This window comes from Brassica oleracea, chromosome C3 (assembly GCF_000695525.1).
Source record: "Brassica oleracea var. oleracea cultivar TO1000 chromosome C3, BOL, whole genome shotgun sequence".
Classification (NCBI taxonomy): Eukaryota; Viridiplantae; Streptophyta; class Magnoliopsida; order Brassicales; family Brassicaceae; genus Brassica; species Brassica oleracea.
Window position 1 is genome coordinate 21845823 of NC_027750.1, and position 20485 is coordinate 21866307.

The 20485-nt window shown below is 38.9% G+C and overlaps 3 protein-coding genes and 2 pseudogenes across 9 annotated transcripts; 4 read left to right on the forward strand and 1 right to left on the reverse strand.

The window, feature by feature from the left end:
* The first annotated feature begins 625 nt into the window (after positions 1-625).
* On the forward strand, positions 626-3554 carry LOC106330108 (annotated as a pseudogene). The gene is made up of 12 exons (XR_001267884.1): positions 626-665; positions 753-1257; positions 1344-1447; positions 1598-1671; positions 1782-1950; positions 2065-2124; positions 2211-2414; positions 2509-2595; positions 2678-2785; positions 2878-2973; positions 3059-3177; positions 3271-3554. The product of XR_001267884.1 is annotated as a cystathionine gamma-synthase 1, chloroplastic-like (transcript).
* Positions 3555-4054: 500 nt separating this feature from the next.
* LOC106334737 (CSC1-like protein HYP1) lies at positions 4055-8192 on the forward strand. Of its 4 annotated transcripts, none has more exons than XM_013773079.1 (12): positions 4067-4233; positions 4343-4403; positions 4560-4927; positions 4997-5146; positions 5231-5294; positions 5387-5596; positions 5682-5870; positions 5941-6239; positions 6321-6597; positions 6679-6954; positions 7173-7406; positions 7611-8192. In XM_013773079.1, exons 3-12 carry the CDS (start codon positions 4644-4646, stop codon positions 7770-7772), a joined length of 2145 nt encoding a protein of 714 aa, XP_013628533.1. In that variant the 5' UTR covers positions 4067-4233; positions 4343-4403; positions 4560-4643; the 3' UTR covers positions 7773-8192. The 4 variants fall into 4 exon arrangements, with proteins under 4 accessions (XP_013628532.1, XP_013628533.1, XP_013628531.1 ...); XM_013773077.1 differs by having other exon boundaries at positions 4068-4233; positions 4343-4390; XM_013773078.1 differs by lacking the exon at positions 4343-4403 and having other exon boundaries at positions 4055-4233.
* LOC106334738 (SNF1-related protein kinase catalytic subunit alpha KIN10-like) lies at positions 8014-10988 on the forward strand. Of its 3 annotated transcripts, XM_013773082.1 has the most exons (11): positions 8014-8101; positions 8340-8526; positions 8640-8824; positions 8927-9109; positions 9197-9328; positions 9440-9625; positions 9717-9806; positions 9902-9985; positions 10061-10192; positions 10285-10518; positions 10721-10834. In XM_013773082.1, exons 2-11 carry the CDS (start codon positions 8343-8345, stop codon positions 10832-10834), a joined length of 1524 nt encoding a protein of 507 aa, XP_013628536.1. In that variant the 5' UTR covers positions 8014-8101; positions 8340-8342. The 3 variants fall into 3 exon arrangements, with proteins under 3 accessions (XP_013628536.1, XP_013628537.1, XP_013628535.1); XM_013773081.1 differs by lacking the exon at positions 8014-8101 and having other exon boundaries at positions 8343-8526; positions 10721-10988; XM_013773083.1 differs by lacking the exons at positions 8014-8101; positions 10721-10834 and having other exon boundaries at positions 8318-8526; positions 10316-10432.
* Positions 10989-11528: 540 nt separating this feature from the next.
* On the forward strand, positions 11529-14228 carry LOC106334736 (wall-associated receptor kinase-like 10). Its single transcript, XM_013773076.1, has 3 exons — positions 11529-12544; positions 12753-12878; positions 12951-14228. The coding sequence occupies exons 1-3, from the start codon at positions 11557-11559 to the stop codon at positions 14165-14167; spliced, it is 2331 nt and encodes a 776-aa protein (XP_013628530.1). The 5' UTR covers positions 11529-11556; the 3' UTR covers positions 14168-14228.
* Positions 14229-14252: 24 nt separating this feature from the next.
* LOC106334740 lies at positions 14253-19607 on the reverse strand (annotated as a pseudogene).
* Positions 19608-20485: the final 878 nt, after the last annotated feature.

The window sequence follows — 20485 nt, forward strand, 5'->3', positions numbered from 1 at the left end:
GAAAACGACTACTTTATCAAATGGAAGTGGTGATCATAATGGACAATTTAGACTGCGTTGATCATATTGTCCACCCTAAATCATATGGTTGGATAATTCAAAAATCAAACGTGTGAAGTCAATTATTTTGTTTTCCTTTCGAATTGAGGTGCAATTGAAATTGTTATATGATGTTTTATCCCAAAGAATACCCATCCTAAGCAAATGTGTGGTTTTTACTTGTATGTCTTTTGGAAACCTAAATCAAAATGTGACTCGAAGACCAAAATACTAATACACAGAGAGTACCTATCATTCAACACTATAGTTAATAGACTTTAGTGGACCACCTGGTTTTCATTTAATTCCATTGTTAGTGCTTTCTTCATTGGATGGAGGATAACTTAAACGAATGATTTTATAGGCTTTTCAGATATATAAAGATATTTGTCATTTAAAAAAAAAAACTTTTGTGGTCCATTTGCTATCAATTCAACTAGAGGTGCAAGCCCTTTGTACAGGAAATTGGATTGAAATTATTAGAGTTTACAAAAATCAAATGTTTACATCATTGATCATTCAGACCTCATTCTAAAATTCTAATAAATAAGTTTGCACGGTAATTATCCTCTGTAAAAATAGATAAATGGATAATGCCTGCAACAACCAAAACGTGTTCTGTTTTTGTAAAATTAGAAATAATCAAAAGAAAATCTAGTACGACTATTAAAAATGATGTTTAATTTGAAATTTTGTTAAAAGTTAATCTAAAGTCACGGAAACGCAAAACGACAAGCAGATTGGCTTCTTACAGTGCCCTACGATCTTCTCCATCCCCAGCTTCCAATGCCGTTCCGATCCAGATCTCGTCGGCTCCCCCATCGGAGGATCATCTCGCCGCCGTTTCAACGCCACCGCCGGTATGTCGTCGCCGTTCACCTGCGGCGGTCGCATGTCCTCAACGATCTTGAGGTTTCCTCCCAATTTCGTCCGCCAGCTGAGCATCAAAGCCCGCAGAAACTGCAGCAACATCGGCGTCGCGCAGATCGTCGCCGCCAAGTGGTCCAACAACCCCTCCTCCGGGTTCGGCGGCGGCGGCAGCATCGTCTGCTTCCGCCGCCGCCTCAGCCCCTGCGGCTGCCGTTCCTCCCGTGGCGCTGAATGGCGTTGACGAGGAGGTTGCGGCGGCCGAGGGGATTAGGGAGATAGGTAGTGTACAGCTGAAGGATTCGAAACCCTCATTTTTGAGCTCCGATGGGAGCCTCGCTGTTCATGCTGGTACGTCGTCGTAGCTATAGATCCATGTCACTCCTTTTTCATTTCATTTTTGATAATTTTTGAGTTTTTGTTGGGGTTTATGATAGGTGAAAGATTAGGTCGTGGTATAGTCACCGATGCTATTACCACTCCTGTGGTCAACACGTCTGCCTACCATTTCAAGAACACTGCTGAGCTTCTTGACTTCAAGGTTCCTTTCATGTCCTTGATCAAGTCTGTTGCTTTATTAATCTATTATGTTTATGTTGGTGTCTCCTGGAATATATAGTAACTTAATAGCGAAAAAATCTTTCTTGACAAGATCATTGACTTTTTTTTTTCTTTCTTTCAATTATTGTAGGAGAAACGGAGTGTCAGTTTCGAGTATGGTCGTTATGGAAACCCTACCACTATCGTTCTTGAGGATAAGATAAGGTTTTTATATTGTTCTAATCTCTTTAACACTTGGATCTTTTTTATTTTTTTTTGTTTTCTCCCCAGGAATGCGATGTATGATTGCTTTTGATTAATGTATTTTTGTGCAGTGCACTTGAAGGTGCTGAATCAACCTTGGTTATGGCTTCTGGGATGTGTGCGAGCACTGTTATGATTTTGGCTTTGGTTCCTGCTGGTGGCCACATTGTGACTACTACAGATTGTTACAGGAAGACTAGAATCTTCATGGAGACTTTTCTTCCCAAGATGGGGATCTCTGTAAGAACCCACAGAAACCCAGTTTTTTAATTACAGTGTCAATTCTAGTTTCTCTGATTCCTGAAAGATATAGAATTTCAACTTGAATGATTAACCATCCTGTTTTATGTCCAGGTCACTGTGATTGATCCTGCTGATATCGCGGGTCTTGAAGCTGCTGTGAATAAGTACCAAGTCAGTTCTCTTACACTTGTTGTACTTTCTTAGAGTTGAAATCAAAAGAGTGTATGTCTGACAGCTTCGTTCTACTGGTCTAACAGGTTTCTCTGTTCTTCACTGAGTCACCGACAAACCCATTCCTTAGGTGTGTCGACATTGAGCTAGTTTCAGAAATATGCCACAAAAGGGGAACTCTTGTTTGCATCGATGGCACCTTTGCAACACCTCTGAATCAGAAAGCCCTTGCTTTTGGTGCTGATCTTGTCGTGCACTCTCTTACAAAGTACATCGGAGGACACAACGATGTGAGTGTACAAACTGTTGCAAGACATAAATAGATTAAGAGCTCTCTTTGGCTGTACACTTTGTTAACAAAGACTGTTTCTCTCCTTGACTTAGGTTCTTGGTGGATGCATCTGTGGCCCACTGAAGGTGGTTTCAGAAATTCGCAATCTGCATCATGTGATGGGAGGCACACTTAACCCGGTGAAACACCTGAACCTCTCTTGAATTTCTCTTATTTATGCACTTTATATCATGAATCTCACAAGATCCGTGTGTTAAACAGAACGCAGCGTACCTAATCATCCGAGGCATGAAGACAATGCATCTTCGTGTACAGCAACAGAATTCAACTGCCTCAAGGATGGCCGAAATTTTAGAGGCACATCCTAAGGTATATGCAATAACTCTTTCTGTGTTCTTACCCCTTTTTCCAGTAAATTTGACGTGACACTGTAAAAAATGGATGCATTTTGGTTATTGCAGGTGAGTCATGTATACTATCCAGGCCTTGCAAATCATCCCGAGCATCACATTGCCAAGCGACAAATGACTGGTTTTGGAGGTGTAGTCAGTTTCGAGGTAAACGATCAATCACACTCTACTCTAACTAAATAGAAGAATGATCCTCTAAATGGAACGGTGATATTATATCTTTGTATGGTAGATTGATGGAGACATTGAAAGAACGATAAAGTTTGTGGACTCTCTCAAGATTCCTTACATCGCACCATCTTTTGGTGGCTGCGAAAGCATCGTGGACCAACCGGCCATCATGTCTTACTGGTATGTATATGCTTTTCACGTCTTTTTTGACGAAATCTATCAATCTTGTGGTTTTACTAATTCATCTTGTGGTGTTTGTTTTTGATATGATAGGGATCTGGCACCGGAGGAGAGGCTCAAGTATGGAATCAAAGACAATTTGGTACGTTTCAGCTTTGGAGTTGAAGACTTTGAAGATGTCAAAGCTGACGTTCTTCAAGCTCTCGAAGCCATCTGAAATTCCAATTATTTCACCCATTAGAAATGTTGTCGTTTAAGTGATGCTTTGTCTTCTCTGTTTCCTTGCTTTTTTTATCTCTTCCTGTTTTCAGCAATCACGGTAATACTGTTCCGCCACATTCACCGTTCTCGTAATAATGGTAAAACTATTTATATTTTGTTGGGCTTAAACACATTGTATTTGTTTGTTTAAGAAACAAATTTATCGAAGGTTAAATAAATTTGGAGGCTGCAGTTGAGTGACCAATGTGACCATAGCTTTGTGGTAGGTCACTTAACGTTGGAAACCACAAAGCCTTGGGTTCGAATATGGTCATCACCACCACCATATATACTCCCTCCGTTTCCTTCCGTTACTATTTGAATCAACATAAAAGGCATTCTCAAATGCCTTGTTTTTTTTTCTCTTTTTTTGGTCTGTTTCCTTTGTTGCTGCCAGTGGTGAGCTCCGACCTTTTAGATTCTTTCTGCAAAGTTAATCGAGCTGCTCTCATAGATTTCAACCGAAGATAATTTTTTGTTTGTTGATAAAATGGTTAATAAGTAGGAGATTTTGATTATTTGCGTCTAGATCTAAGTTTAACTTCTTAATTAATGGACCGTTTTATAGGCCCATTAGTGAAACGTTAGTAGGCTACTTATTTTTCATAATGTTAAGACATTGCTCAAAAACCATACCGGAGCTCCGGTAGTTGCATTTATCAAATTATCCGATCCTTTTCGTTTTTGGAATCCCAATGCAGTTTGGGTTAAAAGCAACAATGGACAAACTCCAGAACTTGGATACGTGTCGCATCAGTGACTCATGATCACCGCCTTGACTGATTCATGCCAAAGGTTTGATCTCTTCTTCAGTTTTTTTTTTTTTTTAAAAAGAAAAGAAAAATTAATCTGTGTGTTTTGATCGAAAAGCGAAGAATCCACTCTTGTTTTGTATCTGATCCAGGTTAGAAAACATTTTATCAGTTGGCTGGGACCTGGGAGATTGCTTCTGGTAGTTTTTTTCAGTTCGGTTTTAGTCTACTACTCTTCTCCATGCTCGTTTGTCTTTTTGTGTGTGTCTCATGATTGTTCATTTTTTTCTTTTTTTTTTATTGTTCATTTCAATTTAAATTCTATTCTACTTTATTAACTCCTAACGATCGATTTGCATCTGTTGCCAGGTTTCTCTTGATCTACTGCTAGGCTGAAACCGAACACAACCAATCCTCTTGTTGGGGGTCTAGGAAGGTCACAATTTCGGAGTTATGATTCTGTCAGCACTTTTAACTTCAGTGGGAATCAATCTTGGCCTCTGTTTCCTCTTCTTCACTTTGTATTCAATACTGAGAAAGCAGCCTGGTAATGTCACCGTCTACGGTCCACGGCTTATTCAAGATGGCAGATCTCAGGAGGAGACAAATGCCTTCAACCTTGAGAGGCTTTTGCCTACAGCTGGTTGGGTCAGAAGAGCTTTAGAACCTACCAACGAAGACATCCTCTCCAATCTTGGCTTAGATGCTTTGGTCTTCATTCGTGTGCTTGTCTTCAGGTGATTTTACTTCATTCAGAATTTTCTTTGTTCTTTTGGGATGAATGATTTGATTCTTTTTGGTGGCAGTATACGAGTGTTTAGCTTTGCTTCTGTGGTTGGGATCTTCATCCTTCTTCCAGTGAACTATATGGGAACCGAGTTTGAAGAGTTCTTTGATCTTCCAAAGAAGTCTCTTGATTCCTTCAGCATCTCTAATGTTAACGACGGATCAAATAAGTAAGAAATCAAAAGCTATATTCCTGGAAAGAGTAGTCCTAATTTTCTTTACCAACGCTTATGCTTGTATGTGTTTTGATTCAGGCTGTGGATTCACTTTTCAGCAATATACATCTTCACAGCGGTTGTTTGCTATCTCCTTTACTGTGTAAGAATCCTCTTCTTTTCTCCATTCATTCTACTCCGTTCCTCTGCGCCTAACATGTGAACATAAAACAATGCTTTGACTAACTTTTACAGGAGCACAAGTACCTTTCATCTAAGCGGATTGATCATTTTTATTCATCCAAGCCTCAGCCACATGAATTTACCGTTCTTGTCAGTGGCGTCCCTGTTGTGTCTGGAAACAGTATAAGTGAAACAGTGGAAAGCTTTTTCAGGGAGTATCATTCTTCCACCTATCTTTCTCACGTCGTTGTTCATCGGACAGACAAGTTAAAGGCTCTCATGGTAATAAAGCTTCTATCAACTTATGATTCTATAGTGTCTTCAATCTTGATGTTTCTGGACTTTATTTATTTGTTCACACTTGCAGAATGATGCTGAGAAGCTATACAAGAAACTTACTCGAGTGAAATCCGGAAGCATATCTCGTCAAAAGTCTATGCGGGATGGGTTCTTAGGGATGTTTGGGAAGAAAGTTGATGTGGTTGACCATTACGAAAAGAAGCTTGAGAAGTTAGAAGACGACATGAGATTGAAACAGTCTTTATTAGCCGGAGAGGTAAAGAACTTGTCTTTGTGTGAATAATTGCATTCTTTAACGTAGTCATTGTTTCTTTTTTCCTTTTTAGGAAGTTCCAGCCGCTTTCGTTTCCTTTAGGACAAGACACGGTGCTGCAATAGCAACAAACATCCAGCAAGGAATAGATCCAACACAATGGCTAACTGAGCCGGCCCCAGAGCCTCAAGATGTTCATTGGCCATTTTTCACCGCATCGTTCGTGAGAAGATGGATCTCTAACGTGGTGGTATTCGTGGCTTTCGTAGCTCTGATAATCCTATACGTTATCCCTGTTGTGTTGGTTCAAGGTCTTGCTAATCTGCACCAGTTAGAAACATGGTTCCCTTTCCTGAAAAGCATACTCAATATGTGAGTAAAACCCTCTTCAGGTTTCAGGAGAACTAACTACAAAGGGTCTAATCTTTCTTTCTTTCTTTTGTATGTTTGCAGAAAAGTTGTGAGTCAAGTGATTACTGGATATCTTCCGAGTCTAATTTACCAGCTCTTCCTTATGATAGTACCACCCATTATGCTTCTACTTTCCTCAATGCAAGGATACATTTCTCATAGCCAGATAGAGAAATCTGCTTGTATCAAGCTTCTAGTCTTTACTATATGGAACAGTTTCTTTGCAAATGTACTGTCTGGATCTGCTCTTTATCGTGTAAACATGTTCCTTGAGCCTAAGAACATTCCCCGTGTGCTTGCTGCTGCTGTTCCAGCTCAGGTAATGAACACAGAATTATGTTTTGAGTATTCCACTAATTTTGGTTTAGAGACCATGAATCATGTTTGATCATTGGTGCAGGCATCTTTTTTTATATCTTATGTTGTGACCTCTGGATGGACTGGTTTATCATCAGAGATCTTCCGTTTAGTTCCTCTTATCTGGAATTTTGTGATGAAACTTTTCGGTAAGGAAGATGACAAAGAGTTTGAGGTCCCTCCTACTCCCTTCTGCCAAGAAATCACAAGTATTCTCTTCTTTGGACTTCTGGGTACAACTTACTTCTTCCTTTCGCCATTGATACTGCCCTTCTTGTTGGTCTACTTTTGTCTTGGATATGTCATCTACCGCAACCAGGTAACCAAACCAATCTTACTGCTCAGTTTCTTTACGTATGCTCTCCTTTGATTCTCCTAAAATTTTGATAGAGACATATAAGAAGAATCTGCTCTGTTGCATTTCTGTTAGCTTTGATTCGTTTCCCCTTAATGATGGTGGTTACCGGTTACACCCATGGTTTCATCAGAACTTGGTTGTAGTAAATTAACTTTACTTTTTTTGTGTGATGTATGCAGCTTCTAAACGTATATGCGGCAAAGTATGAAACTGGTGGAAAGTTCTGGCCAATAGTGCACAACTCCACTATCTTCTCTTTGGTCCTGATGCACGTTATTGCAATCGGAATATTTGGACTTAAAGAGCTTCCATTGGCATCTTCTTTGACAATCCCCCTTCCGATTCTCACCGTTCTTTTCAGCATATACTGCCAGAGACGTTTCTTAGCGAATTTCAAATCTTATCCTACCGAGGTAAATAGTTTAGAGATGATTGCTCTTTCCTCAGAACTGTTTGAGAACATAAACTCATAGGGGCCACAAACAGAGCATAATGCATAGTCCTTAGGATTTGGAACAAGAACCTTTTGCAGTCTCATATATATATATAATTCTTAGCATAAAGCCTTATGTTTCTGTTGCCATTCATGACTTTTTTTATATGTTTCACTGTTGTAGTGTCTGGTAAACAAAGACAAAGCAGATGCGAGAGAGCAGAACAAGTCTGAATTCTATGCGAAACTCGTTGTCGCGTATAGAGACCCTGCTGTTTCGGCATCGCGGTATGCTCGGGGCATCTCACTTGAAGATCCTCCACTTCTCCGTTCAAATCAAGGCTGAAAAATAAACTTTCCTCAAAAGAACTCTTGCTTGACCTTTTGAAGTTGGTTATGTAGTTAAAACACAGTCTGTGTCCTCCTTTAACCGATGGAAGAAGACACTAAACCGGCTGCCGTGTGCATTGGTTCTTCACCTAGAATGAACCGGGTTTGTATTATATTTGTCAAGTTGTATAAAAGGAAAATAAAATATTTGGTTTGCCATAATTAGACTATTAAACCGATTTGGTTTGCCATAATTAGTCCTTTACCAACCCTGTACCCTAAGCTTAAAGTTAGGGTTTTTCCTATTATTGTGTTTGGCGTTTCTTCTCCTCTTTCCTTTCACTGGTGAGTACTATGTTTTTGTATTACCCTTTTTTCTTTGCTCCTTACTTTGTAGTTACTTTGATTAATATAGTTCTTTTGAGCTTTGGCCTTTCTTTTTCTGTGTGTGTGTAGTTGCATCCTTTTTTGTAGAAAAAGGATGAATCGGATTTGTGTTTTCTTCTCCTCTTTGCTTTGATTAATATAGTTCTCTTGAGATTTGGCCTTTCCTTTTTGTCTGTGTATTTGCATGTTTTTGTAGAAAATGGATGGATCAGGTGGTAGAGGTGGTGTGGAATCGATTCTACAAAATTACAAGCTCGGGAGGGTTCTCGGTATCGGCTCCTTTGGTAAGGTGAAGATAGCTGAGCACACTTTGACAGGACATAATGTTGCCATCAAGATCATCAGTCGTCGCAGAATCAAGAACATGGAGATGGAGGAAAAAGGTACAGTTTTGTTGTAACCACATGCTAATTTAGTTGATTTTGATTCTGTATATGACTTTGCGATTCTGTGGAAACTCATATAGTGTTGGTTCCTGTTTTCTCTTTGATGCCAGTGAGGAGAGAGATCAAAATCATGAGTCTCTTTATGCATCCTCACATCATCCGTCTCTATGAGGTCATAGAGACTACCACAGATATTTATCTTGTCATGGAGTATGTGAACTCTGGTGAGCTATTTGACTATATCGCAGAGAAGGGTAGACTACAGGAGGACGAGGCCAGAAAGTTTTTTCAGCAGGTAATTGTTTTTCTTTTGATCAACGTGTAACTATCCAAGCCATCATCATTGTATTTGAGTTATAAAAAAAAAATTGATCCATGACTTGAGACTTTGATGTAGATAATATCGGGAGTGGAGTATTGCCATCGGAATATGGTAGTTCACAGAGACCTTAAGCCTGAAAACTTGCTTTTAGAATCCAAATGCAATGTAAAGATTGCTGATTTTGGCCTGAGCAACGTTATGCGAGATGGCCATTTTTTGAAGACAAGCTGTGGAAGTCCAAACTACGCTGCTCCAGAGGTAATTTAATTTACTTAACCTCCAGGTGTCTGAGAGGAGCACTATAGTTATGGATTGTAACTAAGTATCAGTTGTAAACTGTTTCAGGTCATTTCTGGAAAATTATATGCTGGCCCTGAAGTAGACGTCTGGAGCTGTGGTGTGATACTCTACGCTCTTCTTTGTGGGACTCTTCCGTTCGATGATGAGAACCTTTCCAACCTTTATAAGAAGATAAAGGTACTTCAAAAACACGTTCTGTTACTTGGTTCTTTTTCCATATATATACCTTTGAAGTAATGCATAAACTTGGGTTGTTGAAGTTACGTTTTTCTCCTTTCCGTTCTTCAGGGAGGGATATATACACTACCTAGCCATTTATCTGCTGGTGCTAGAGATTTGATCCCCAAGATGCTCGTGGTAGACCCCCTCAAAAGAGTAACCATTCCTGAGATCCGGCAACACCATTGGTTCCAACCTAATCTTCCTAGCTATTTAGCTGTTCCTCCTCCAGATACGGCGCAGCAGGCCAAGAAGGTGAACCTAACGTATCTACTCTTAGTTTGATCAGAGGTTGTCTCTATTCCCCTTTTTCAAAATAGCGTAAAAGCATTGCTTTCATTTATAGATTGATGAGGAGATTCTGCAAGAAGTTATCAATGTGGGATTTGACAGAAACCACCTCATTGTGTCTCTCCGCAACCGGATCCAGAATGATGTATGGGTTTCTATCAGCCTCTTGTCTATTTGTTAGTTCTTTTCTTTTTTTTTTTAATTCAAAATATTGAATTGTTGTGGACTGCTGTCTAACAGGGCACTGTGACATACTATCTGATCCTGGACAACCGGTTCCGTGGCTTTGGTGGTTATCTCAGGGCCGGGTTTCAAGAGACTATGGTGTGTCTTCATTGTCCTTTTTTGACTTTAGCAAAAGGTTTTTGGAAGTAATCCTTGAGTGTTATAATTAATCAGGATGGTACTTCGCGTATGCATCCAGCAGAAAGCGTAGCTTCACACGTTAGGCTTCCAGGACTGATGGAACTCCAAGGAGTTGGCTTGAGATCTCAGTACCCTGTTGAGAGAAATTGGGCTCTTGGGCTTCAGGTCTTGATATGTTTTTCCGAATTCAAGCATTTGAAAGTTTTTTAAAAAATATGTTTAGTTTGATTGATAATTCAACCAGTTGATACAAACAGTCTAGGGCTCATCCGCGTGAAATAATGACAGAGGTCCTGAAAGCCCTGCAAGATTTGAATGTTCGTTGGAAGAAGATGGGGCCCTACAACATCAAGTGCAGATGGGTTCCTAACAACGCAGGTGGAATGCTCAGTAACTCGATGCACGATAACAGCTACTTGGGACATGACTCCAGCATGATAGAGAACGACGCAGTTGTTATGTCTCCTAATGTTGTCAAGTTTGAAACTCAGGTAAAAATACTCTTCTCCACTTGGCTGTTCCCATATTCACATGAATCAAATGGGGTTTGCTTGCATCTCAAGCCGTTTCTGATGTGTTATAGTGTCAGTGGCCATTTGGAATAGAAATTTAATTAATCTTGTTCATTCCAAATATCAATTATATGAGAATCTCTGGGGCTTGATGATATGTTTGTTGATGATGATGAAACAGTTGTATAAAACTCAGGACGGCAAGTATCTGCTGGATCTTCAGAGGGTACATGGAGCTCAGTTTCTGTTCTTGGAGCTATGTGCTGCTTTTCTTACTCAGCTCCGAGTCCTCTGAATAATCAAAAACCGGATCACTTTTTAAGAATAATCCGCACTTCCCTCATTAATAGTGTAATGCTCAGCTTTGTACATTATTTGTAGCTGTTAAGTTTTACTACTTTTAAAACATCTTTTGTGTAAACATTCTCAACGAAAATCTTAATATAATAATATAATCACAAGACAAAAAAGATGATCTAAGACTGGTAGACTTTTGTATGTAAAACCATAATTGGCGGGCCACACAAGATATGATCTGCGTGTAATAATAACCCATTTGATAGAGACAGAGAAGAAAGTTCAAGGATACTTTTAAAACATCTTTTGTGTAAACATTCTCAACGAAAATCTTAATATAATAATATAATCACAAGACAAAAAAGATGATCCAAGACCGTTAAGACTTTTGTATGTAAAACCATAATTGGCGGGCCACACAAGATATGATCTGCGTGTAATAATAACCCATTTGATAGAGACAGAGAAGAAAGTTCAAGGATGCTGCAGACCTGAACTGGCGAAAATTTGATTGAGAAAGTGCAAATGTCAAAGATGTCCGCCTTATAATCCATTTGACCGAAGACTTAAGTGTTGTCTTGACTTAGTTCAGAGTTCAAAGATGAAGACCGAAGACTTTTAGTGTCCAAGTAAACTGTAAAAGCAACTTTCCTCTTTTATCTAGCAAGGAAAAAAAACTCAAGAAAGAACAATTTTGCTGAGCAGAGATAGAGATAAAACATGAGCCATGAGAGTATCTTTTCCCTCTTGATCCTCCTCACCATACTCCTTTTGATGAACTTTGATTCCGCCTCGAGCTCTTGTCGAAAAAAATGTGGCACGGTGGAGATCCCCTTCCCATTTGGAATCGGAAAGGGTTGCTATTTCAACGAATGGTACGCAATCAAATGTGTTAATAATAAAACTACCTTCCTCTCTGTTGCTAGAAAAGAAGTTGTGTATATCTCCCTTCCGGTTGAATACCGCATTCAAGGTTTTGATTCATACGGGTCAGTTTATATCAAGAACCCTATAACTTCAAAAGGATGTTCCAGCAACGACGAGGAAGATGTATCACTTTTAGATCTGACGGACAGCCCTTTTTACGTCAGCTACAAGAATACCCTTATTGCTGTTGGTTGCAACATGAGGGCATCGTTAGAAACTGCTGAGACAACAAGCATGGTGGGATGCACCTCTACTTGCGGCACAACAACACAACAGCTCTCGCCTACGCCCATTCAAAACTATCTCGCCTACGCTAGTTGTAAAGTCAAGAAATGGAAAACAGGCGTGCAATCCTCTCGCTGTGATGCAGGAAGCACTGAGAATCAAACTGTCTGCAACGGTATTGGATGCTGCCAGGCAAGTATGCCGGACGAGCTTCAACAGCTCGTTGGCGTGACAATAGATGACAATACCACAACTTCAGGAGGGTGCAAAGTTGCCTTATTAACGGACGACCCATTCATTTTCGAAGACATATCTGATCCGAGACATCTTCATGTTAAAGGATATTCTACGGTTGAGTTAGGATGGTTCATTCATACAACCAACTATTCCTTCATAGGCTCCTTGGGATGCGTTATAACAGATAAATTCAATAGTACTCAACCCTCTTACAGAAGAAACTGTACATGCAGCTATTTAGCCGATATTAATTACTATGCAAGTTGTGCGTGCAACAAGGGTTATAGAGGCAACCCATATGTTCCCGGCGGATGCAAAGGTCAGTAACTCTGAACATTACTATTTTTTTCGAAAAAGAATGTACAAGTTGTTTTTAACCATGGTAGATCATTTCCAACCTTATTCCATATTTTATTCTAAAATATAGTAGGGCTATGTTGGAGTAAACTCAACTTCATTATACGGAGTTAATGATATGAGAGAATGGTTTATTGTTTATCAACAGTTCCATTATTTTCTGAACTCAGATATTGATGAATGCCAAGAAAATAAGATTACTAAAGGTCATGAGCTCTGTTCGCCGGGGTCCACTTGTGTTAATCATCAAGGATACTATACTTGCGTACCTCCAAAGACTAGGCCAATTGCTATAGGTAAAACGTGGAAGCTTCTTTAATCCGAAGTCACACACATATATTTAAAGCTATTCGTTTGTGGGTTTGTAGGGATTGTTATTGGCTTCGTAATATTGATATCAATTGGTGGACTGTATTGGCTATACAAGTTATTTAAAAGACAAAGGAGGATCAACCGCAAAAAGAAGTTTTTCAAGCGAAATGGAGGTTTATTGTTACAACAACAATTGATTTCAACGGAAGGCAATGTGGAGCAAACAAAAATATTCAGCTCGAAAGAGTTGGAGAAAGCCACAGAAAATTTTAGCATAAACAGGGTACTTGGACAAGGTGGTCAAGGTACTGTGTACAAGGGAATGTTGGTAGACGGTAGAATCGTGGCAGTCAAGAAATCAAAAGTTGTCGACGAAGACAAACTTGAAGAGTTCATCAATGAAGTTGTCATTCTATCACAAATCAACCATAGGAACATTGTCAAACTCTTCGGTTGTTGTCTTGAGACACAAGTACCGGTTTTGGTTTACGAGTTTATTCCTAATGGTAATCTTTTTGAACATCTTCACGATGAGCTTGACGACGACACAATGACTACTTGGGAAGTGCGTTTACGCATTGCTACAGATGTCGCTGGAGCTCTTTCGTATTTGCATTCGGCTGCATCATTCCCTATTTATCACAGAGACATTAAATCTACAAACATAATGTTGGATGAGAAATGTCGAGCCAAGGTGTCTGATTTCGGCACTTCAAGGTCAGTAACGGTGGATCATACACACCTAACAACAGTGGTTTCAGGTACTGTAGGATATGTGGATCCAGAGTACTTTCAATCTAGCCAATTCACGGACAAGAGTGATGTGTATAGTTTTGGAGTTGTGTTAGTGGAGCTCATCACTGGAGCAAAGGCAATTTCTTATATGCGGTCTGAAGAAAATAGGACATTGGCAACTTATTTCATCCTCGCAATGAAAGAGGATAGACTCGAAGAAATCATCGATGCTCGAATCAAAGAGCAGTGCAAGTTGGAACAAGTTAGGGTGGCAGCAAAACTCGCAAGGAAATGTTTGAACCTCAAAGGTAAAAAACGACCAAGCATGAGAGAAGTGTCGATGGAATTGGAGAAGCTTCGGTCATTGCATGGACATCCTCAACCACAAGTCCATGTTATTGAAAGCGATGAAGAGGATGAAATCATTGAAGTGAACATAGGCATTGAATCGTGGAACAATGTCAACGTAGCTGTTACTGACAATGTTGCATCTTCATTCTTAGATGTTGAACCACTGTTTCCTCGTCAAACATGGTGATTATCAAAAATGATAGATGTTTTAATATTTATTTATGTGTATAATAAGCATAGACATGCAAATCAGCTAACTTTTTAAACTCCCTACCAAGCTACCAACCCTAAACTTGTGACCTTAATTTCAACATATTAAACTTCACATTAGAACTTGAAGGTTTTCAGACCGTCCTGGTTTGTTTGTGACACATTTTTAATTTTATGGACTACAACAAATGATGCCAAGTGAAGATGCATGACATTGGCTAAAAGTAGTGGTAACTCTTTTTCTCCCATTTTTTAACCTCTTTCTATTTTTGGCGGTCTTTGGACACCGATTCTGGCATCACTCTCAGTCCTCCGTAATATCTCATTCATCCCATTAGTTTGAAAAATCTTCGCATTCGCCCCAGCATTCATTTGACTCGCCGTATCTTCTTCTGGTTTCTTGTGGTGCACGCCAGAGGAGTCTAGAGAAACGTGCGGCCTAAGAAACGGTTTGTCTTCATTTATTGTTAGCCCAAAAGTGTTCTTAGCAAATGCCATGCTCATTCCACTGACGTGGCTAGCAGATCCTGCAGGCTGGTTATAAGTTAGCGTTGAAGCTGCGTCGTTTTCTTTCCTCTTCTTAGTTCCAGCCCATGCAAACCCGCTTGCCGGCGCCGTGGTTTGAGATAAACCGGTGTAAGGAAACTCGCTTCGTGTCGTCGATGTCTCTGATGGTGTCTGGACAATGATCTCTGTCTCGGCTTCCTTCTTCGATTCCTGTTAAAACAAATGAACCAAATTACAAACAAATAACCAATTTATAAATTGTTGATATATACACCTGCTGGGTTGGTAACTTGTTAAGGTTTGTAGGCTCTCTGATTGTTCTACGTGATTTTCCCGCTTTCTTGGATGCCAAGTTATCTCTTTTCTTTATAGTAACTCTTCTCCTGCAAAACAAATATTTTTATCTTACAACACACGTAACATACATAGACAAACATATATATATAAAGAGTTTGTGAAAATCGATATTGATCGAAACCTTCGTTGAAGTTCTTCACGGTACTTAGCATCCATTTCTTTGTTAGGAGGGTACTTAGGTAATGTCGATGGATCACAAGCGTAAGGCTTTGTGTTAAAGTACTGAAAAAAACATTAAAACCACAGAGAAGACCAGATATTGTCAGTTTAAAGTATATACATATCTGTGATTTGATTAAAGTTTAGGGGTTTTTTTTCACCTCTGACATGAGAGCAGAAGAGGCAGTTCCTCGTTTCTCTGGATCAATAGATAATAGATTCTCGAGAAGATCAATTGCTGTTTTCGGAAACTCCTCAAATATTTCTCTCAGACAACCTTCATATTGATGTTGTGTTTTAAACATCTTAGTTTGAGGATGGAGCTTGTTCTTTTCCCAAAGGTCTTCATTTGGTGATCCACAGAGTTTGTAGATTTTGTGAAGCTGTTCAATCTACAAAGAACAAATACACATACAAAACTCGTTAAAATGAATGGAGTGAGTAATTTCTATAAATGGATTTGGTCTCTTTTTCACCTCTGTTCTTCCTTTAAGAAGTGGTCTTCCGGTAAGAATCTCAGCGAAAACACATCCAACGCTCCAAAGATCGACTGATAAGCTATAACTCGTGGAACCCATTAGAAGTTCAGGTGCACGGTACCATAGCGTCACAACCCTACTTGTTAGCTGATTCTTGTTTCTTGGTGTTACAATGCTAGCTAGACCAAAATCAGCTAGCTTTAAAACTCCTTTGTTATTCACCAGAATGTTTGCGGCTTTAATGTCTCTGTGCATGATCCCTCGTAAATGACAATGTTCTACTCCCCATATAAGCTGCTGCATGTAGCATTTTATCTGAAAAAAAGAAAATTAGGATTATCAGGAAATACAAAACAGAGTTACTTGCACCAGACGTTATGTTTTTTCTTACCTGTGCCTCTGTGAATTGGATGTCAGGAGATGTACATAAGCCTTCGAGATCGTGTTCCATGTAATCGAAAACAAAGTACATGCTGTTTGAATTACGTGACGCAATGATCCCTTCGAGTTTCATGATGTTTGGATGATCTAATCTTCTCAAAATCATGATTTCTCTCGCTATGAATCTTATGTTTTCTGTTTCGAAATTCTGAACCCTTATTTTCTTTAGAGCCATAACTCGTCCCGTTGATACCTCACAAGCCCTGAACACGTTGCTATACGTCCCTTGCCCAATCTAATAATTTTTGGAAAAAAAAATGGTAGAAAATATTTGTTGGGGTTCTTTCTTGTGTTGCAGGGAATGTTTAGGGGTTTAGGATTACTTTTTACCTTCTCTCTTTTTTCAAAGTCCTCGGCGCGTAATGGGATCCACCCATGAACGGCCTCCGGTGCGGCAGAGCTAAGCCAGGAGGGCCAACCAGCCGCCACCTGCTCAGCCTCTACATTGCCATGCGACAATCCCGATCTCAGGCTAACTCCGGTCGTCTTTGATCTTGGAGCATCGTTGTCATTTTTGCGATGTTTTTTAGGAGATGAGTTGACGACACGGCGGTGAGATGGCGGAGTGGGAAGAACATGACGGTTGTGATTGTTTTGGGGATGACTTCGGTGGACGGCTGCGTCTAAACGGCGGCGGAGACGGCGTGGAGGACCCGCAGGAGAAGAATGCTTGGAGTTGAAGCAACCCATATAATGAAGCTAGTTGTCAGAGAGTTTCCGGACGGCGTGAGTATCGACCCGGGTCGGGTAAACGGGTCCAACGCAGGGAGGACAATCCCCGCATTAGCCCATTAAGAATTTTTTTTTTAAAATGAGAAAAAAAAAATAAAAAGTTTAAAGGAAAATAGTTTTGGATGTAAAATAGAGAGAACCCGAATCAAGAGAGAGATAATCACGGAGAATTAGACAATCCTCCTTAATCTTTGGAAGAGAAAGAGGCAATAAAAATAAATATTGTTATCTTTAATCATTTTATTTTTGTAATTTACATATATGTTTCATATCCTCAATCAATGATTAAATACAAAAGAAAAATACACAATTCAAGAGAAACAAAAACAAAAACTTATTAGAGGTTTTGATTTTCATTTCTTTAGTCAAGCATGCACTCAAGTCACATCACACAAGTTACAAGTCAATAAGTAGTACCGAGCGGTTAATTCAATCTCGAAATCCTCTGTTTAAAAATCAATTAGTAATTATTTGTCTTCTTTCAATCTCAAGAGAACCGGAGATTGGCCTGTATTATTGGTGTTAGCGAAACTCATATGTTGTTGCATATTCCCCGACATTGATGTCATACGGTGATGGTCAGACGTTCCCGCCGTCGCTGAGGTTGCTGCGACAGTGCCGTTTCTAGGGGCAGGCACGTCGTGGTTATGTTTACCTTCGTAAGTTGTAATGACAGCCTTCACATCCGTTGAAGCTCTCTCTACATGTTTACGGACCGTACAATTCGCCGTTGTACATTTATAATAGCTCCTAATATTACCAAAATAAAAGGATATTGTAAATTTTGGTCAAAAAAGGATATTGTAAACAAATAAAAAGAAAATGAAGTAATTAATATATACCATAATCAAAATATTTATATAGGGTCTCAGTTTTATGTAACTATATGAACTCAGTAACCCTAAATATTACCTTGGATGGGGGTTTCCTTTGACAACTTTTTGTCCATACTTGCGCCACCTATAACCATCGTCCAGAAGGTCGACTTCACTTCTTGTCTGAACGACGATCTTCGGCTCGGTCACCGACCGGTGAGTCGTCGACACACCACCGTCAGTTTTTCTACAATCCCAAAATTTATCAATCAATCGAATGGATATCACAAACTGAAACCAACTAATAATTTTATTAGGACGACTACGAATTGACCATATATTATGTTAAATTTAAATATGTATACAACAAAAAATCAGTCATCGATATGTATCATGGATTGAAATGTAGACTTATACAAACAATTTGTAGGCTGCAGCAGATATACGGCTAGCTTTGGCAATTACTATAGAAATATATTAATGTATGTGCAACATGTCATGGATATCATCTTATTTTTATATATGTATGCTCTTTCTACTATACCTTATCTTTGAAGCCGGAAGATCGTCATCATCAGTATCATTATCATGATCCTTACCATAACCACTATCATCACTAGACTCCATCATCTGTCCTGAACCACCAATGTAATGAATATCACTAATTTCACCAGAATTTCTGCCACCACCAGCACCACCACGACGGTTTTGAGGCTTCTCGTGGTCATGCTGACCTTTGTAAATTATCTGAGTGATCTGCCCATCTGATGACCGTTCAACCTTCTTCTTAACCGGACAATTAACATGTGTGCATTTGTAATAACTCCTTGGATATTCACACCCTTTGATCGGCTTTTGGCCGTACTTCCTCCAGTTATAACCGTCATCCGCCGGTTTATCAACGTTCACCACGTTATACGTCCGGTTATTATTGTTGTTATTCGCCGGATTATTATAATGGTTTCTAGCCCTATGATCAGCTTGCGAAATTTCAAAATATTGACGACCATGCACGGCCGTGGATGTCGATGGCGGCATCTGGTTAGGAAATGAGTCTGGTCGTTGCGGTTGGACAAGGCTGGTCTGACCTGGTGACTGCTGCATAGGGGTATCATACTATGGATTTAATTTATACTATTACGGAGAAAGAAAAATATATGAAAAATGTATATACACTACCGTACTAACATACCCAAGAAGATTCTCAACCTTTTAGACTTGAATGTATTAAGTTTATGATAAACCAGGATACTTACATTAAGAACTTATATATTTAGTAATTGGGTTATATCAGTAACAACTAGCAGAATAAAACAGGATTTAGTTTTATCATTTAATCAAAAGGTTAATATATAAATAATAATATACCTAGGCCGAAGAAAAAAGTTTAATTAATTACCTGAGGAGGAAAGAACATGGGAGAGGTAAGAAGACTAGAAGGGCTAAGGCCAGAAGGAATTGTAAACATCGTACTTCCTCCGGCAAACATCCCCGCCATCGAACGTCCTCCGCCTCCGCCTGGAGACACCGAGATAGCTCCGGCGAGAAGCTGAGAAAACGATGTTGTCCTTTGAATATCCGGCGTCAGAACGTCAGGGAAGCTATCAACGAACAAAGACGAGACAAAAGAAAGTGGCCCTGGGCTCAGACTAAGCCCATCTCCACCGCCAAATAGATACGCAGCCGTTTCAATCGCCGGTGGTCTCTGAGGAACTGTGATCGTGGGTCTTGTTGGAGCTACTAACGTGGTCGTTCTCATCGAAGATACATCGTCCTCCGCCGCCATTTCTGAAGTAAATCTCGATCTTTGTAATTAAATCTCTTTAGACTTTGATATTACCGTGTGTATATATAGAAGAAAAAACAAAGAGACAAGAGTCTTCTGTTTCAATGTCTGATTTTCCAGTTTGGTTTCGTGCAGCCTTGACATTGGTATTCAAAAGTCCGCGGGCTAAAGATGGAATTTCTTTAATCTATAATAACATATCATTATTACTAATTTATTGTGGTCCAATATGTTCTGAATTTCACATTTAATCTTTTTTATTAGTACTATGGATAAATAATTCAACTTGCATCTTTTATTTTGTTTGAAAAGTTTGATTAGATAACCAGATTGATGGTGTTTAATTTGTAATAGTCATCTTATATGCCACCATTTGGTCTCCCTTTTTCTTTGTGTCAACGTGCTGCTATTTGTACAATTTTACTTATGCATAACCTAAGGTAATTTTTTATGGGTAATTGAAACATTGAGTAAAGGATAACCAAAAACTTTACATGAGTAAACATATGAGATGGTTTCACTTGGTAAATATGTCTAGTATCCCCTAGACTATATTTGAGAAGTGATTTGTATATGTGTCATCACTACATTAACTTTCGCAAAAAAATGATGACATGGCTTAAAAGAAATATGACATGGCATAAATCTAATTGTGACATGTAAAATTTACTATATTTAGATTTATGTTTTTGGTAAGATTTCTTAAATATAATAATGATGATTTTCTATATACGGATTTATATTTTTGGAAAAGTTTCATAAATATAGTAATAACTAATAAATTTTATATCAAAAATATTTTTTCTCGGTAAATATTCATTTTGGTAAGATTTTATGATACCTAATAACTTTTCTATATCTATTAAAATAATATGTTTTTATATATAAATAATAATTACGAATATTAAAATTTTACATCAATATATGAATCATATTTTTATTATTAAAATAAGTGTAGTTTAAAATATATTTTATCAACGTATATAAGTTATTTTTATTTAATGTATATATTATTAGAA

Excerpts from the sequence above, each read along its gene's own strand:
- LOC106334737 (XM_013773078.1), top strand. The coding sequence starts at position 4,644 with ATGATTCTGTCAGCACTTTTAACTTCAGTGGGAATCAATCTTGGCCTC. Across the intron at positions 4,928-4,996 it reads ATTCGTGTGCTTGTCTTCAG|TATACGAGTGTTTAGCTTTG; the intron begins GTGATTTTACTT and ends TTTTGGTGGCAG. Across the intron at positions 6,598-6,678 it reads CTGCTGCTGTTCCAGCTCAG|GCATCTTTTTTTATATCTTA; the intron begins GTAATGAACACA and ends TCATTGGTGCAG.
- LOC106334738 (XM_013773082.1), top strand. The coding sequence starts at position 8,343 with ATGGATGGATCAGGTGGTAGAGGTGGTGTGGAATCGATTCTACAAAAT. Across the intron at positions 9,986-10,060 it reads CCGGGTTTCAAGAGACTATG|GATGGTACTTCGCGTATGCA; the intron begins GTGTGTCTTCAT and ends ATAATTAATCAG. Across the intron at positions 10,519-10,720 it reads TTGTCAAGTTTGAAACTCAG|TTGTATAAAACTCAGGACGG; the intron begins GTAAAAATACTC and ends ATGATGAAACAG.
- LOC106334736 (XM_013773076.1), top strand. The coding sequence starts at position 11,557 with ATGAGCCATGAGAGTATCTTTTCCCTCTTGATCCTCCTCACCATACTC. Across the intron at positions 12,545-12,752 it reads TGTTCCCGGCGGATGCAAAG|ATATTGATGAATGCCAAGAA; the intron begins GTCAGTAACTCT and ends TTCTGAACTCAG. Across the intron at positions 12,879-12,950 it reads GACTAGGCCAATTGCTATAG|GGATTGTTATTGGCTTCGTA; the intron begins GTAAAACGTGGA and ends GTGGGTTTGTAG.